This window comes from Pyrgilauda ruficollis, unplaced genomic scaffold, assembly GCF_017590135.1.
Source record: "Pyrgilauda ruficollis isolate IOZ18807 unplaced genomic scaffold, ASM1759013v1 scaffold41, whole genome shotgun sequence".
NCBI lineage: Eukaryota > Metazoa > Chordata > Aves > Passeriformes > Passeridae > Pyrgilauda > Pyrgilauda ruficollis.
In genome coordinates, this window is record NW_024525601.1 from 661,717 (window position 1) to 681,206 (window position 19,490).

General features: G+C 38.9%; 1 protein-coding gene across 1 annotated transcript in view; it reads right to left on the reverse strand.

Annotated features, from left to right (window-relative positions):
- The window catches only part of CDH7 (cadherin 7), a 71,403-nt gene extending 61,230 nt beyond the window's left edge, over positions 1 to 10,173 (reverse strand). The window contains exon 1 of the mRNA XM_041477649.1: positions 9,767 to 10,173. Coding sequence (XP_041333583.1) covers positions 9,767 to 9,976 — 210 coding nt within the window. The 5' untranslated portion in view covers positions 9,977 to 10,173. The remainder of the gene's footprint in view (positions 1 to 9,766) is intronic.
- Positions 10,174 to 19,490: the final 9,317 nt, after the last annotated feature.

Genomic DNA, 19,490 nt, shown 5'->3' on the forward strand with positions numbered 1-19,490 from the left:
CACTGTCAAGAAGATACTCAAAAAAAGGACGGGATGAATGAAAGAGCAGTATGGATGAACACAAGACTACAGTGTTGACTCAAAAAGGAAAACCTTTTAAAAGTATTGCTTGGCTAAGCAACAGCTAAGTGGTAAAGGGTGAAAGATGGTGGGAAGGATAACAATCTACATATATATGAAAATTATGAACATCCAGGAGCAAGTGGAATTATTTAAACAGTTTTTAATATGTAGACTATGTAGAATTACAGCCCTGCCAGTTAAAAAAGAAACATAAAAATATGCCAAGCACTTTTCCAAATACCTGCTCTGCCTGTATAATGTGTATAAATTGTGTAAGAAAGACGAGTTAAGTATTTTGCTAATTTATGGCATTACGTTTATACCATGATTATGGAAACTTAAGAAATGACCATCTGCTTTTTCCAGCTGTGTCTGGAAACTTTTCATTGTTACAGGATAACAAGCTAAAATTCACATAATACAGCACCTGCCTACCTTGTAAGGAAAATGAATTGCCTGACTGCCTAGTCAGCAGGGCAACAATTTGGTACCTCAGTATGAAGTGTTTAAGCAGCTTATCAACCTTACATATGTACAATCCAACTACCAAATTTTCCATATTTTGGAAGCATTTCAAATTAAAAATAAGTTTTTGGGTTAAATTCTTCTCACACATACTCCACAGCAATAGAATTGCATGTCTGGTTAATCCTTAAGGTAATTTCTCATGATTTACAGAAACAAGAAAACTAAATGAAACAGTATGACTCTGGCAATATTTTGTGGAATTCATGCAGAAAAATCTTACATCACCTAGAAAATGACATTACATTTATTTCTTTCTACTCAGAGAGGGCCTAAGAATTTTCTGTGTTGTAGGCAAAATATTATCTAAGATTGTCCTTAATTGTTCTTAGCATATACCTTTTCACCCACACACAATGAGACAATGCATCCCTTTGGTGCTCTAGGAACATTAAAGTACTATATGAATGGAAGCCACTATTTCTTCACTCTCAAAATGGGGATTATGTTCATACATGTTGCAAATCAATCCTCAGTATTCCTCTTTCACTAACCTACAGAATAAAATATCAGTTAAAAATTCAATTTTGAAATGGCCAGATATTTGTATTGCAACATTGATACTCTCAAATGGTCTCCAAGGGTGAATAAAACTGATCTGAAATCTTCAGCTACTCTATGAACAGCATAATTCAATAATCAAAACATATTAAAAAACTTTTTGTCTTCTTCTTTAATGTTTAGAATTAGCTTCTTCTCCCAGGGGAGGACTCTGAAAAAGACGGCTTGACACCAAGTCAGTAAGGCATATTTTGTGTTTCTTGGTACATGAGTAATGGCGCATGAACTTCTATATGCAAAAGAGCTATATCTCTCTTGGCATTCCTATTTATCTGGGAGAAAAAATAAGGCTTATTCTTTGCTATATTTATGACTTGCAGTGTGCTACTACCATACTACGTGCCTTACACCTACATAAATAACAATATTACTTTTGCAACAGCACAGGGCTGTAACATCACCAAATATTTTTACACTGACAGAACTGTTAATGATAGTATTTTTTTCAAGAACATCTGCAAGAAATAATATTAAATATATTCTTCTGTTTTATGAGCCTATTTACTGATTTTGGTGATCAGTATCTGTTGCCAGTGAACTTCTTCATTGGCTAAGTTTGCATTTGCCTGGAATGGTTAAAAGCATTCCCATTTATACATTGAGTTCAAATGAATTATAGTTAGGTGTTTATACAAATAAATGTCACAACATTTATTTGTACCAAGTAAACCACCCCCATGCCTATTTTTAACTGGCTAATCCTCCTTGTTATAACCTGGAAGTTATGAAAGACTAAGCATTATGACATCCTCAAACTTCTGCTCTTGGTATAGGCTGGTACTCATACCATGAGCACAGTTTGAACAGTTGGGACAGAATTAGAGTTCCTCTAGAGCACACACTCCACTGCCTTTTCTAAGAGCTACTTGTCTCTAATTTACATGACAGTAAGTATCTCTTCCAGTGCAAAAGTGACAGAGAAGATGCTGGTAGCAGAAGGCAGCTAATAGTTATTCTAAAAGACCTGAGCAACTTAGTGTATTAACATCTTTCTTCTCTCAGCAGCTCCACCGTTAGCACTTTGCTCAGCTATCTCTTCCAAGGAAATGCACAGTGCTGAGATAATAAGATAATACTGAAGAGATTTCCAGTACTTATCATCAGTGTATTTATGTAAACGCCAGCTTATCGCATGCAAAGTAACCATTCCCTCATTTTTTTTCAGACTCTTTAAATATATTGTCCCAGGTTCTCCCTTTAAGTGGTTAAAGTTAGCACTGAAACATTGACATATGTAGACAGGTGCTATTTTATTAAGTGATTATTGGGAAAAAAAAAAAAAGAGGGGCCAGGAAGTTAAGAAATGCAGTATAATATTTAAAACAAATGTGATGCAAAGAAGAAATTCAGCAGTAGAGTTATGACAATGCAGCAACAATCCTGGCAGCATTTTTAGACAGTGGCACATGGAAAATACTTAATTCATGAAATGAATGCCCAATGAGTCTGTAGACAGACATTTATGGCTAACAGAAGATGTATAAGTAAAAAAAGGCAACATGAAAAAGGTAGTGTGACAGCAGGCTACAAGATGTAAAACTACAAAGCATATGCAGTCTGATATTTTGAAAGCAATTGGAAAAGATCCTTTACTGGTCTGAAAGAAGATGTAGCCTTGTACTAACATAGATATTAAACAGGTCTGCACTTAAAAGTTTCAAAAAACTTGTCATCTATAAACACTGGGAAGTAAAAGCAGGAAAGAGCTCTCAATTATACGGTCATAACGTTTTAAAATGTTGCATGAATCTCATTTTCAGAAAAAGAAGTATTCTATCTTCATAGAAAACAGCACTAGTGGCCCACTGTTCTCAAACTATTTTCAGATGTTGATTAACACTACAGTTCTCTGAATTCTGTCATTATGCTTCTCAGTCTGCTATTAGTTCTTGCTTTATAAAGCCACTGCCTCAGAGCAGGGGTTGTGTTTTCTTGCATTTTAAATAGGAAAATAATTAATGAATGGATTTCCTTCGTCTTAGAACAATGCAAATAGTCACAGTTCCTGATGGACATAGTTTTACAGTGCTGTATTTCTAATGTCATTAACACAGAACCGTGAGACGAAAGGATGGACATAAAACTGGATGTTGGATGACAGCCAATAACAAGAACTAAGGGACCAAGTGCAATCTCTGAAGACAAAAAGAAGAAGGAATGTCAGCTGAAGCAGCATCAGCTTGACTGACATCAGAGCTTTAAATCTCATTCTTTCCTGAAAATAAGGCATTTTCTGATAACCAGCCAAGCATACAGGAGCCTCTCATCTACATATAATTGCAAAATTAGCTTTTACTGTTGCTCTTCTATTTTGCCAGAGACTCATAAAATTTAGTTTTAAATAATGGTCAAAAGACATACAGAGCAGAGCACTGCAGGTAGACCCTCTCATTCTGCTGAAATACAGAAATGGTATTACAGGATTACATAAATAGCATGGCTGTGCCATTGAACGAAAAATTGCCGTGAGGGCTGCCTAATTTAGTGATCTTGTCATCACCTTCACTAACCTTCCTCTTCTGTAATGGCACATGTTAAGGATCAATGTTCTATATTATAGAAAGAGATCAAAAAGCTACACGTTCTGGTTCAGTATCCAACCATAAGTCTCTCAGCTCTATTATCACTTTTAATAATGAAATCACATACAAATTTTCTTTTAGTGATTGGGCTTGTGAAATTGTCATCATTTTAAGTCCCTGGCATAAAAGCTTCTCTAGTATCCATTCAGCTATGAGAGAAGAGGACTTCCAGTAAAGAGGGAAAGAAGAAATTACATTGTAGCTGTTCAGGCTGATGAAATCAACCAGGAAAAGGCAGCAGATTTTAGGTTATCCTTTTGGATAATTCTTCCTGTGTGCCTTAATCTCACCATTCTCCCCAGAGGCACTTTAGCCCTGCACACTAAGGAGGGAACATTTGGATTGTCAGTCATCTCTCAGATATTCAGGGTAATCCACATAAATTATAGGACGGAAATAGCACACAAAGTCCACAGTGACTATCCAGTGAAGAAAAGTGTGTGATACTGGGACTGGACAGAACAGGTTGAGACGGTAAAGTCACACCTGTGCAGTACCATTGAAGCATCACTTCCCCAAGACCTATTCAATACATAAAGCAAGTAAGCAGGACTTATTATTTTTGCTGTTCATTCATTCCATTTGCAACTCTTGTGGTAGGAAAATACTTGACAAGAATGGCATGTCCCATTTTACTTAAAAGGTCAACTGTTATCAATTTTCATAGCACAGGAAAGCAAAGAGTTCCTGAGATGGATAAATATCAGAAATACAGCAGATTTTCTTTTTCCCTTTCTTAAATGGCCTTCTGGGAGTATATAAAACAACAGTGCTTCAAAGATTATGATAAAAGTAAAGATAACACAAATAGAAAGTGAGGAAAAAATACAACAAAGGGGAAGTTTCTTTCTGAGTTATTATGCTGTCTGTTTTCCACACAGAGGCTGCAAAGACAGATGAAAGATAGTTGGTCTGGGTTTGGTATGTCTGAACGCTTTTTTTCCAAAACTTCTTGGTGTGGAAAATAAACAAAAGTCTGCAGAGCTGTGGGTACTCTCAGCCAGGAGTTTACTTGCAGAACTTGCATGAACATTTACCTTGCACAGGATGTTTAGGGAAAAAAAAATAAAAAAACACAGACTGAAGCTGAGCAGAGAGCCTTAGTCCTTGTGGGTGCCTCTAGAAGCAGCAGGAGGGTCAGATCCCTCCAGGGAATTGTGCCTGACTAACCTCCTTTTTCACTATGTGCAAGTGATGCAGCCCAGTACTTCTTCCTATATTTAGCCTTTGTAATATCACCTCATGTCCTCTCCATTTCCCAAAATGCCAGTAATATTCCCACAGTTCAGTCTGAGTTTGACTGAGTGGCCAGCACTTCCACAGTACTCACTGCCTACACAGTATTTTAGTAAAGACACTTATTATCCAACTCAATCAAAATTCATCAGCTACATCTGAAATTGTCAGGCTATGATTCTATGAAAAGAGCCCTACTGCTGACTGGATCGGTATGGCCTGAGACAAGGTCACACCACAGATAAATATAGTATGTGAGCAATTCTGTCAGCTTACTGATATATTCACCAACACCTTTGAAAAACAAAGCATTAATCCAAAAACCCAGTATCCTCCCCTATCCAGCCTCCTTCCCTCCAAAATGAGGAGACTGGAAAAAAACTACCCACTCTCCATGCTAATAATAACATAAACTTGTTATGTGTCTGCTTTAAAAACCCATCCTTCCTGTAAGTTCTCTTAAAACTTGTAGAAGATGCAAATTCTCTTAAATGACATAATTTTACAGGAAAAGCTTAAGTTCAGCTCATTTTTTTTTCCACATGCCCCTCATTCTCTATTAGTCCAGGAAATAATATTGCAAATATTAGCTTTTATGCACTTTTGTCCATGTTTGAAAATTGAATCCAACAGGCTTATTTATCTTAAAACAATCAGAAGAGGCAGGTAAAACTGTGTTGGAAGGCAGTGACTGTGAGATCTAGGAAACTATAGGCTCTTAGTTCATTCATTTATCCTTTTTTCTTGATTTTACAATCTAGAAAATGCAGGTTAGGACTTATGCTTTACTTTCTCTTACATTATAAATAAAAAAACAACACTCAGGGCATTTTATGAGTTCAAAGCGCTATTTTTGAGAATTACCAGTGAGCCTCTCAAAGTTACATACTAACTTCTTGGGCTTGTACTTGGTCAAAAGTCTCTAGTGTTTATTTTCAGTCCTTCATATGTTAGTGAGAACTCAAGGGAAGAGGTCAACTCAGGAAAAAGCTTGAAACTGCCCTGTAACTATACCTAAATTTAGAGCCATTGGAAAAGGACAGTTGGTTTGGACCCTAAAAAAAACAGTGAAGCCAGCTATCAATCAGCATCTCACATGAAGTTCAAAGACCTGTGTCACTTCTTCAGGTTTGTTTGTGGCTTCTTTTGTTTATTTTGGTTTTTTTTTAATATTTTAATAATAAAAATTAAATTATTAATGGCAGAGATTTTGTGTCATTATTATGCTTTTGATGAGACTGATACCCTTGCAGCAGAAGACAAGTTAAAACAAATAATAATAAAAAACCCCAACCCACCAGACCAAAAAAACCCCAAACCCTGGATGTCTGATAGTTGTGCAACAAAACCAAAAAAGTACCAACAAAATGTTCAAGTTCTACTTTTACTGCACCCCTTTTTGCCAATGTGTACCCATGGAAACTTCAATTACAAGACCATATGCAACTTTTCAAATATTCAACATAATAACATATTCAACAACATTTTTCCTAATTTTAGGTGTTTGTGTTTCAAATAATTTAAAACTGGTCTATTTCTTTTTCCCCAAATATTGCATTACCATAATTTACAAGGAAGATACAGAGTAAGGCATTTCACAAAAACATATTACCAAGCAATAGTAAACATTTTCCAGAAAACAGAAGCCAGCTATGCTTCTACCTCAATAAGCATCACAGTTAACTGCCTCACCTCCTACATGGCATGTCTGGAAGAGAACAGTGCCTATCCAAACAGCTTAATGCGTTAAACACTCAAATGCTTCAGCCCTTCAAGTGAACATAACATATGCTGTGCTGACCAACAGAAAAGAATTGTATATGGTTCAGTCCACAATCTGATTACACGTGAACCACCTCCCAAGAAGTGCTTGAAATTACATCCAAGATGATTAAAATTCATATCATAGAGAGGAAGGACCTAAATTTTAAAAGAAGAAGATAAAAAAAGTGAAGACTAAACTTCTGTCACCTCTGACTCCTATTAGAGTGAAATTAATGGAACTCCTCCAGAGGTTTCCCAAGAGTCACATGAGAAAGAGGGCCTGCTGCCTTAATAAAGGAAAAAAACAAAAACATATATGCATGTAGGAAAATGAAAAAGGATGTCAAGAAGGAAGTCTGCAATATACCTCAGGTATAGATGTGAAGCCTTGTTAAACAAACATGAAAACACTGAAAAATTAAGAGAAGGACTTGTTTTACTGAGATGAATAGGAATCCTACTACATTATTTACGAGGAATATGATTTTACCCTGCATGATCATGTAATTAAACTGTCAGCATGCAGACACCCAGGAGGACAGAGCTAGTGCTGAACACGGAATTAACATTGGTATTTCACAACTCTTGAATGATTTGTCATGTAACCCTAACATCCCCCAAATGCTGTCCTCCAACCAGAATTGCCTAGGGCTTTGTAAAATTGAATAGTGGCAAGGAGACAGTATTTCCTATTACAGCTCCATTTGCTTGAGTGTTTCCGAAGTCTTTTTATCTCACAGCCCTTAAAAGCTGGAGGAAGGTCCCTCCTTCCTGGATGTGCAGTTAGATTGGCACCCTGCAAAGCATCCTGAACATAAGGCAGCACAGGACCGGCCTCCCCAGAAGCAGAGCACTCTGCAGAGTCTGGTTGCTGCTTCCACTTTATTTGATGAGAAAAGTGAGTTATTAGAGCTTTTTGCTTGCTGCAGCTTCCTCACCAAGGGGGAAAAAAAAAAAAAAAAAATAAAAATAGAGGAAAAAATCCATCCTTCCTATCCAAATCTTGGTCTTCTCTGTCCCTACCTGCCTGCAAAGGATTTGAAACAAGAGCAACAATGTTTTTAAGAAGAGAAGAGGGGGAGAAAGGTGACTGCTGCTCACTTCGCTGGCACTTGTATCAGCGCTACCCATAATATGTTAAGACACAGAAAGAAATTCACTTCTTCACCTTTTTGCTCCCCTGTGTGGGAATGCAGCTTCGGTCATGATTGCGCCTCAGGAGCCACACAGTGAAAAGCCTCTACAATGAGAAGGTTAGGAACTGGGCACATCTTATCTTACAAGATGCTCAGCAAGGACTGTGTTTCCAGGAAGAAGGGCTTCTTTTTGTAAGTGAAAATTTTTATCTGCTTTTCCTACAAAATGGATTGCTGGTACAAATTCCTGAGCCAACAATTCGTACTGCTGATAGAAAAGCAGGCTGGGCACAGAATGTTTCAGGGGAAAAAGAAAAAAAAAGGTTGCGTTTTGGAAGATATCTGCTTGTGAATGCTAGGACTCTTGCAAAGGACGGGAAAGAGCAGACTGTGAAGCTAAAAATAACCACATGCATGCAAATATCATGTACTACAGCACTACCACAGCATTTTTGGCCATAATATAGCAATCGACTGAATATGAGAATTACTACAGATCAAAACTAGTCTTCACTCAAGTATTTCAAGATGCTTCTTTTCCAGGAGAGAAATTCAAATTTGCAAGCCACACTTCTTTTTTTACCAATACTAAAGAATGCCAACTAGGCCATTTCCAGAGCCACAAGAGAAACTCCAACCTGGGGACAAATTTGCCTAAAAGACAAACCCACAAGGCAACCAGCAGCTAATTGGCATCAGAATGGATACTGCTACATAATGTAAAACTTTACCAAAAGTTTCAAGACCACTGTAATGTCACCACAAGATGACATTTCTGATTCTAGCACACCTTTCTTAAGGGTTCAATTATGCAAAGTACCAGTCCCAATTCAGAAAAGCACCTAAACACAACGATAGCTGCAATCATGAAAGCAGTTCCCTATTTAACTTGATTATTCAGTTGGCATGATTAAATTCGAAGTGCTTAACTGCATTAACACAAACATCAAGGTTTTGTCTCAGTAGGATGAATTAAGTAAGCTGAAATTCATTGCACTGGTATATTTGAAGCACTGGATTTCAGATTACTTCATCTCTTTTTCTGTAAGCGTGCTGTTGTGCCAAAAGCTGTCACTCCCTTGTTTTCTATGCATTTGCTGTATTTTAATGAGAAACTCTATTTATTGATTCTGATATTAGCGAGAAAATGGGTTTTCCTTTCAATAAGATGATTACACATAAATGTTACAGCGAAACACAAGAGGGGGTTTTGTTTTGTGGGCTTTTTTTTTCCCCTGCATAATTGCTGAAGGCAGCGTATTACCCACTAGCACAAGGCAGTAAATGAGCTAAGTCCCGGATTCACAGCTGTGCTCAGTGTGCTCCATGTGCAGCGACGGGCACTCAGAAACAACCATTTGGGATGCCTTGATGTAAAAGGACTGGCTCTCTACTGGACCTGTGCCCATCACAGGCGAGGTAAAGCCACAAGGCTGTGCTGTGCACAGAGGACAGCGAGGCCCCCAAGGTGCCAATCTGCCAGCCAGGCAATGTCAAAGAAAAGCAGTAATGCAGACATGCCCTCCTTTTCACTCATCACACCCACAGATGCCTGATTCTTTCTCTCTTGCTTTCAGTGGTGCTGAGTTTTAGGGAGCAAACAACATAATACAGAACTTCTTTTCTGGGACTAGCTGTTAACTCTTAAAATAGAATAATCATCGTTGTGTTCATCTGTTTTAAAACCTAGTATAAGTAATAAATATTACTGCACTCTGTTAAACAAGCAGTACTAATATGTAGAGCTCTTAAGGAAAATTGCAATAGGAACCTTGCATTCTTACAAGAATGCAATGTGTTGCTGTTCTGGGCTGACAGAATTACAATTTTTAGATTGCATCATATAAACACATCAAAAAGCAAGCATCTGCACCCTCCAAATTTATTTAAATCCCCTACCTTTCCTACATAGAGTGGGTCTGTACCCATGTATTCTTCCAGCACAAAGAACTGATTCCACACCCAGCTCCGTTTGGTTCTCGTCCTCCCTGATTGAAAATAGCGCTTTGACCTGGACCTTGTGATCTCTGCTTGATTCATCCCAGAAAGACACAGGAAAAGAGCTAGTATCTGAAGAAAATGGCAAAACTCCACTTTGCCCAACTTCATCTTTTTTTTTTTTTTTTTTTTTCCTCGGTGAAAGAAAAAACCTTGACCAAAGCAGGCACAATTCCAGTTGTCTCAGTAGCTCTAGCCTCCGGCAGGGTGTCAGCTGGGAGTCCAGAGATAATAATCTGCAGAGTGGACGATTGGAAGATGTCACCACTGCTGAATAGCCTTCACCAAAGAAATGGTGTAATGGGTACCTATCCAGGAAAAAGACAAGAATGGTTGTCAGAATTTTAATTTTTTTTAGAGAATGCAAATTCTTTGCAGCTTTCACATCATGCACCGAAACTGTTTATTCATTACTTTTCTCCTCATCAACACCAATGAGTTTACATAAATCTCTCTGAGTTTATAGCAAGCTTCTTGGATGGCATTACTGATACAACTGTGTTTATAGCCATAAAGTTTTCTCCTAAATGTTCTCTTAATACACTGGGGTTTTTTTCCCCAGGATAAATGCTAAAATTTTTCCTCTTTAAAATAATCAGAGTAAGTGTAGTTATTTACAGTCTTTTGGTTTGATATTTTCTCTTCTGTCTGCTATGGTCTGCTTTACTTGCCATTACTATGATATAATTACAAACCAGCTAAAGGCAGCAAATTGTAATAGCGGCAGGGATAGATCCTAGATTAACTCTCTCCCATATAACTCAAAAGTAAAATGAAGGAGCATAAGATGAATCAGAACAATTTGATTGATTCTTAGTCACAGTACACCAGATGCTATGATTTGTTCTGAACTGAACCTGACCTGGTAAAAAGGCCTGAGTCTCCCCACTCAATTTCACTACATTCCTAAAGCAAATGTCAGGCACTGTAAGAAACATGTTAGACTACTTTATATATTTATACAGAAATATGCCCAGAAAGAACAGAAGATAATGTCATTTTGTATTTTCAATGAAACCTTGATTTAATTACAAATAATTTTCCAGAACTAACAAATGTAAATCAGTCTTTATTTTAAAATTTAATAATTTAATAACTCATAGGACTTATTAACTTTTTTAAGAAAAACAAACTTCAGTACTTAAGACTCTTTTCTGCCTTTTATGACTGTGAGCCTACTCTAACCATATAAAAATGTATACTTAGTATAATGTTTTTAAAAGTATAAATTCTGTCAGTCAGAACCAAATGTAGCTTTGCCTTTTAGAAGAATCACCAGATAAGCAAAGCCATCTCTTAAATAGACATCCTCCTTGTCCAAGTGAGCAATAAGGGAGACAAGAAGCATTTACGAAGTGCCAAACATGAAGTGGAAATAAGGATGAAATTAAAATAGATAACGACATTAATTTGGAGTGAACTGCTGCTACTTAGGAAGCCACAGAAGAAAGAAGATTTCATCCTTTATACTTTTAATTAATCTAAAAAGGCTAGACATTAAATCACATACACACTAAATACTCTGGACTGATTATCATAGTCCTACCCATTACTACTAAAACTGAGTGAAATGTGATATCCACTATCTGTTTTCAGTATGTCAGGCTCTTTCAGCCTATGCATTGTGCTGCCAAAGGTACCTAGAGGGCAGAAACATGAAACAAATAAAAAGCTCTTCTGATTACAGACTGTATTTAAAGCCTTTTTATTGTAATCCCTTCTGTGGTACTGCCCTGCACCAGAAAGGCTTTGCTTAGAGGCTGGTGGGATAAACCACAAACCCACTGAGCATGTTTGCTAAGCAGCAGCAATTTTAAAGCTTCCAAATAGGAAAATCCAGTGTCTCCCTACAGGCAAAAATGAAAGGAATAGGCAAGCCTTACCTAAAGACCCTAATTTTGAAAACATGATGCTACAGTTATAAAAAACATCATTCAACATGGACCAAAATTCTTGTCACAGCAGGATTAACAAGCAGGTGTCATCCTCGTTAGAAGAGCCTAGTTTGAAATGATTAATCCTAACTAGTCATAACTCAGTTTTGATCTGGCCCTTTGGGTAAATCATGACCATATGACAGTAATTACTGAGAGGCCTGCCAATGAGTGTTAAGGAAGTAGCTGTGCTTTCTCTATGATATGTTCACTTCCTACTGCTCTGCTCAGCTACGGTAACTGTTGTTTGTAGTAGAGGCTGTTTATGTATCCTTGATTTCCCCTCTCTGTGTCTAAGTTGCATCATGTTAAAGACATCTGATATTGATAAACTGTCAGTTTATTTCAAAGAGGCAGCAGATTGTTATTTAACAGAGATAAAAATACAAAATGGATTTTCTTAAGAAATGTCAGTAAAACATTTACAATATGTTAGAGTCTTTTCACTAAGCAGTTTGAAATGTCTTGTTCTTGCTCAGAACAGACATTTCAAACCTAGAATTGCTCTAACCTTTATCTCGAACAGTGTTCTCTTATATCCTTTCTTTTACACCTGCAGAAAAGTATGAAAGCCACCATATGGAGTGCCATGGTCCCCAGCCACACACCACAGCACAGAATTGAAAAACGCACCCAAAATACCAACTGAAAAACAGTCCATATGCTAGACAGCACAATCTGATGAAAAGCAGAATACTCACACCTCCTGCAAAAAAAAAACAAAAACGTTGTTGTGGTTTACTCATTCTCAAATACTTTCACCACACAGACTCCAAAATTTCAATTATTTTTATTCATCTGTGTGGCAGCACTTTCTGCTCTGAAACACTCTTCCCTCTCTTTTTTCTCTTCTTCAGGATAAGTCTTCCTATTCCTCTTAAAACTCTTTTGTTTAGGTTTTTATTTATAGTCCTTCCAGCACACTGCCTTTTATATGTGATCCCTCCAAAAGTAGAAGTCTCTTGTACCTAAAAATATTTTCGGTTTTGGGAAGAATTCTTTATTAAATTGCATTTCATTACCTTTCTTACTGAGATAGATGGCTGGATAGATAGATAGATAGATAGATAGATAGATAGATAGATAGATAGACAGATAGATAGACATTTTATACAGATTTTTTTGATTAATTTTGTCCAAGCATAACTAGCAGTTCAATATCACCTGTTCTATGATGTCCATAAGTATCAAGTCCGCAAGACCACATAAGCAACGTCACAGTATTCATAAAACTGAAAACTAGGAGGTAGTGTTGGTGGGTTTTTCTTCATTAAGTCACAGCTCGAGTGTTCAGGATTGCACTTGCAGCAGGGGATAAAGCTAACACTGACAATGACAGAGGGTATTCAGTGCTCTGATTCCAGTATCTTCACTGTCATCTGTGTTTACTGACTTGAGTGTGATGGCAAAACTGACCTGCAACCACTTTGTACAGTTTGTTTAAAGATGCTGTTTTATGAAATGCACAAACAAGATTCAGAATATACAAAACTGAGAAATATTTACATTTTTGATATCATTAACTATCCTAGAATAAAAGTATACCTTTACATCTTGTTTCTGATCTCCCAAATGCTATTCCCCTCCCCAAATATGGGTAAACCAAATTTTATCTCCTCATTCACACTTTGCCAACCTAAAAAGTAACTTAGGCCTTTAAAAATAAAATTGTCTGCTAGTGTATTTAAGGCATTAAGCTCTAGCTTTCACATCTAAGCTTGTTTTCCCTATTTGCTTTACATGTAGCCCTGGCAATCACAAATATGAAAAACACAAAATAATAGAACTGGTGTGTAATTGGGAGAGTATGTTATGTGATCTGGACAGTGCAGGTAGCATGTCTCAACTAAGCAGTAACATGATGTCCAACTGAACAGCTGTAAGAATGAAAAAAAATCCCCACAAAACCCAAAATCCTAAACATAAAAAATATCCACAAGATATTCAAATGCTCATGTTTATGTTCTTAAATAGCTGGCTGATATACAAAACCTCAGACTGAAGAATACACTTTTGAAAAAATTAGTAACCTTTTCATTCAATATATATCATAAACCTTACATTTTTTTTTTCCATCTGCTGTACAAAAATTAAATTATATTTAAGCCACAGTGTACTGGTATACATTGCTAATCTGAAAAATGTTACTACTCTACTTTGCCAAAACAATCTGCTAATGTCAAAAAGACACTATTATGCACTGTCTCCAAGGGGCAATCTTGATTTGATGAAAACATTCAGATCATGAATAAGATCCTCAACTTAAAGGAACAGTCCCCCTCACTGCAAGCAATTAAGAGTAATTTACACCCACTGAAAATCTCTCTGAATATTTTGCTTCACTCCATAATTTCTAAAACAACTCATCAAATCTAGTGTTCATTGTTTGTGTGTCACAATGAGCACCAGGAGATAAGGACAAGTTTTCAGTCTCAGAGATATCATCTTGGAAGGCCTCCTTCCCCACATCTGAGATTTCCCCAGCCCCGTAGGGCAATTTGCTAAATGCTCTTGAGATCATCTTTGCACCACCTAACCTTTGCAGCCAAAATGCAAATTCCTGCAGACTTCTGCTCAAACATTGCTACCAGTGTCACAGTGCCAGCTTAATCTATGAACCATATCATTTTTCTGTCAACCTCTTCAACCAAACAGAGGATTTTGTCCTTCAGCATATTTTGTCCTGAGGTGTTTCTAATGTGTAAAATGCTTCAGGAAGAAGTGGAAATCCAAACCCTTTTCCATTACTAGACTTCCCCAGTCTGGATTGCATTACTCTAGTTTGAAATCTCACTGTCAGCCACTCACTGAAGTTGTAACTGAAGAGTTTACCACTCCTATTTTATTGCCTTCTCTTCCCTCATCCTCTCCCCTGCCCTATTATTTTCCTTTCATCAAATTCCTTCGATTTTTGATACCATTGCAAAATTTACTGTGCAAATATGGACCTCACTGACTGAGCAGCCACCACCTGCTAGTAAATCTTGCATTACCTTGGTCAACAATGCAGTCATCCCATGGGTTTTTTTATTTTTTTCTCTACTTTAGTCATTCAGTATAATCAGAGCCAGGGTGTGAAATAATTCCAAGGGTGACTGCTGCCACTGGATCTTGAACCATGATCCCTTAAACAAAGTAGAACCAGCAGGTGAGCCCCCTGACAGCTGGACTGCCCTCACTGAAATATTTATGCTTTGACATTCAATTTTACAATGCCCATTGGACAGGGTATTACATTTTGTGGCAGAGAAAATTCCCCTTTGTTACAAGCCTGCAGCTCCTCCATGTCACACATCCTAAATATTACAGGAGACTTCTTCACAGGCGCATGAACAGGAATGTGATCCTTGAGACAAAGAGGTTTTGAGAAGTTAACATGTCTAATTATGGTGTCAATTGCAATGTCTGGTTATCACTTTTTTTCGGAGAAAGAAAAAAAGAAAAGGAAGGTGCCTTGGAGCAAGTGAGGTGGGGACCCTGTGATGAAATGAAGCTCTGCAAGTCAAGGCAGTACGATGAAACCTATTAACTCCCTGTGCCAGATGACATTACAACTACAGACCACAACCTCCTGCCGCTAACTGGCCTAAATATTCACATGGGAGATCTGTAAATGTAGTGCACATCCTGCAGTCTGCATCTGGTTATCAAGCAAAAAACTATCACTGCTCCAAACATATGGCACTGTTACACTAAACTGGCTCCAATACCCTCTGACTCAGGTGAAAGGACCTGATGAGACAACAGAAAAACACTAGGTACTCTGCAATAAATTATATGGCTTAAAAAAAAAATCATAAAGAAAACCAGGTAACAGCTTTTGGTCTTTTATACTGCTCTGAAGTTGATCATAAGATTGCACGTGTCTAGAGTGCTAAATTGTTTGGGTTCTTGGTAAGTTTGTTTTCTTCCCCATACAAAATTATCAGAAGAAAGATCTTTTTTTTTTTTTTTTTCCTAGTATAATTTTCTCCATGTGCAAGGTTTTATTGGTTTTTCACCTTGCCATGGTGCATTTGAAAGATCTAAACTGCTGGGAAGTGTTATGCTAATTTGATCAGTTATTGAAAAGAAACACCAGCAGTATTTGTGGATCTGGGAACCAATCAAGGCAAATATTTAAATTTCCACAAGCTCAGTTTTTGCAGCCTCATTTTAGCTGAAGAACGTCACATAATGCCTAGGGATGACTTTCTTGCAGAACTGCTGAATTCCCAGAGGAGGCACTCCTGCATTACTGCTTAGAGTTAAGCCTGGTTTGACAGGAAGAACTGAAGTAACCATCTATTTCATGCACCCTTCTTCAGACAGAATTTAATGATTTTTATTGCAATAAGAAAACAATACCCAGTAGTAGCATAAAAGTGTACATGAAAAAAGAAGTGATAAACTAAAGGAAAAAGTGATAAACTAAAGGAAAAGGAATGGTCCAAGAAAGGCCTTCATTGAAGAATCGCTGAACGCATCAGATACTGAAGTCAATAGACTGAAAACATGCACAAAAACTTACTAGACATCACTAGGACTGACTCCCAAGCAGTATATTCATCTGTAAAGCACTCGAAGTTTAAAATATTTTCTATTTTCATCACACATTGGAGTCAATTTGTGAGTTGAATCCCTTTGAGAAAAGGCTTAGCCAGGTTTATAGCAAAGTAGGAATTTAAGTTGGAGTATAACAATATAAGGTCTTGCATTAGTAATGATTTTCTTCAGTCAAGTCTCTGACTGCTGAAGAAATATAGAAAAATGTGGGAACGTGTACGTACACACAACCATACGTGAAAAGGATAGGCGAAAATCTATGTGGATATTGTATCCATTCTTCTCATCAGAAAATTCACAGTTAATCTGCTGCTGTACAAATGCTTTACAATTACTCTTTTACATGAAAAAATAAGAATGTTTTGCTACTAAATCAATACCAAATAATCAATAGTGCCTTGCTATTAAATCAATGCAAGTAGACTTAGGAGAGTTGTGAGGCTGTCATCTGACTTTTAACACTCTTCTAATGACCCACATCAGCCTTTAATTACAGTAAAGTCTCCCATTATAAGGGTGAAATGTTCCTTGATTAAAACTGCAATCTTTAATGTCTTTTTGCAAGAAAATAGGCTATATTACTGATGTTTGTATTTTCACTCACATTAACTGACACACATTTCTAACATGCAGTGGTAGCTCAGATTATTGCCTTTGATATATTCCTAATATTCCTGGTAGTTTTAAACCTTTATCGAGTACTCAAACCCTAGATGTTGCACATGCTTAATATTAAAAGCTGTCAGAGCTAGGCCCTCCCTTACTGTGGATTTTACTGCAATTGTTTTTCGAATTTTACTTAGCCTATCTTCATGACCCTGAAATAAATGTGTGTCTAGATGTCTAGATTTGATCCCCTGGTAGCTGCAGACTGAAAAGCTATAAAATTTTGTAAAAGGACTTAAAAATAATAGTACATTTGGTCCCTGGATAGTTCTTTTGGGTTTGTTAAGTGGGTTTTGTGTTCTTTTTTTCCTCCAAATATGGTAACACACCCGTAGCACTGAACTAGCTCTAATGAGGCACAATTGTACCATTTCAAATACCCTCACTTCACTTCTGCATTGTTAAAACTGTTAGAATATTGCTGAGAAAAAAAAAAATCAGCATCACTTTATAGTTGATCTTTATCTGTTGACCTGTTGTACCTCCAGAAGCTACATGGTAAGCAACTTAATTTAGTTATGCAACTTTCATGCTACTGCCCAGCTGAACAGCTCTGCACCTGGACTTATGTAGACCCACCTTTCTCAGAAACAAAGTACCTAGATTTCACCAGCAGCAATTCCCTGCAAACTCAAATAATGCAACACAGAAACAATTAGTAGATATAATAAAGATAGGAAAGTAAAGTCACGCATCAACGCCAAGGAGAGACTGTCTCAGAAACTGGCATGCTCAAGAGTTTGGCTCTTTTATGTATTTATTTATTTGTCCTGGAAAAGCAATTTATTTTCTGCAAAGCTGCACAACCACCTATGTTTTAGCTGAAAAATTGCAAGTCAGTCAGTATGTCTTGTTAGAGAGACTATGAAGTATACTCTGCCCTTTCAAGTCTCTGGTTTGGCTTGAACAAGTTATCTATCAGAACACAAGATTTTATCCTTGCAAGGGGAAAAGATTAAAGTATCAGCATTTCAGTTTCCAGAATCAGAGCACATCACAATTATCCATCTCCCATCCTTTCCCACATCCTGGGGAAGGCATCGTTTGTAGAATCTTGGCTCACCTGAACTACTTCACCTTTTGAAAGCAGTATAAAGGCTAAACTGTATCTCAAAAAGGGTTATTTTTTGCTTCCATTAGCAACTAGAAGTCTGAGGATCCAGATGACAAACCTCTTGCTACTGGTGTACACAGCCTATTGTAGGAAAGCAGGACATGCCCGTGTGTGGATATGTGGATGGATTGGGGGACAGGGTGGAGGGGGAAGGGTCAGCATCAGCTAAGCACTGCAGAGCTAGCCTTACCAGCTGAATACTAATCAAAGAAACAGCTCCCATAATTTCAACATTTGCAAACTCTAGAACACCCTTGACATAGAAGGACAAAAGCTCTGGGAAATAACTCAGGAAATTTCATTGTCTCTATAATATTTTGCGCTGTAGCATCACTGCCAGACTTCAAGCCCAAGCAAGACAGCCGCTTTGGCTTGGCAGAAAGGACTGAGACAGTCAGGACTTTGGGCTGCCTATATTTTGCAGAAGTCTGTGGTCCTCCCTTCCCCCACCCCATTTCCCCGCTCGTCTGTGAGACTTCTCCAAAGAGTCAAGAGTGATGCTATTGTTCTCTTATTTCTCAGAAGGTGCACACGCGCCTACAGTCCCAGTGCTCTCACTTTCCACGGTCTCCCCACCACACCTGGTGTTGGCTGCTCCCGCGGCCGGTCCCAGCCCGGGGAACGCCAAACTTACGGCCGCGGCCGCGCCGCCCCCGGTAGCTCCGCAGAGCCGCGGCTCCGCTCCGGGCAGGAGCCGCTCCGGGGCGAGCGGGTGCGGAGGAACAGCGCACGGCCCGCTCCTGCAACTGCTCCGACCGCCCTCTGCCTACACGGGAGGGGAAGGGAAAGGGGAAGGAAGAAAAGAAAAGGCACAGGTGCAACCAGCACTTACCTGCTCCCCGTTTCCCTCGGCTGCCCAGCGTGGTGAGTATTTTAATTCCAAGGGCTGACGGTGCCTCCGCGGCGAAGTGCTGGCGGGATGCTCCCGAGCAGGGGGGGCGGGCTGCGGGCGGCGGGGCGCCCACCGGGCATGGGGGCTGCGCGCCCGCCCGCGCACTCGCCCGCACCCGCGGAGATGGGAGCGCTGCCGCTGCTCCGCTCCTCCTCCTCCACGGCACGGCGCGGCTCTGCACAGGCAGCCGCTGGGCACACGATGGGAGAAGTGGGTGCCGGTGCCAAGCCCAGCTCCGACTGGGTGCGGATCGTGGCTGCGGGAGGAGGAGGAAGAGGAGGGAGGGAAGGAGCGGGGAGGGAGGGAGAAAGCAGAGGAGGTGGGGATGCTGCTCTGGGCAGGGGATATCACGGCTCGGTGGCTGGAGCCGGCTGCCAGCTCCGTCCGAGGGCGCGCGGAGGCGGCACAGGGACTCTTTGTACCTCCCGAAGACCCAGCGGCGGCTATTGAAGCGGGATCCAGGGAGCAAGCAGC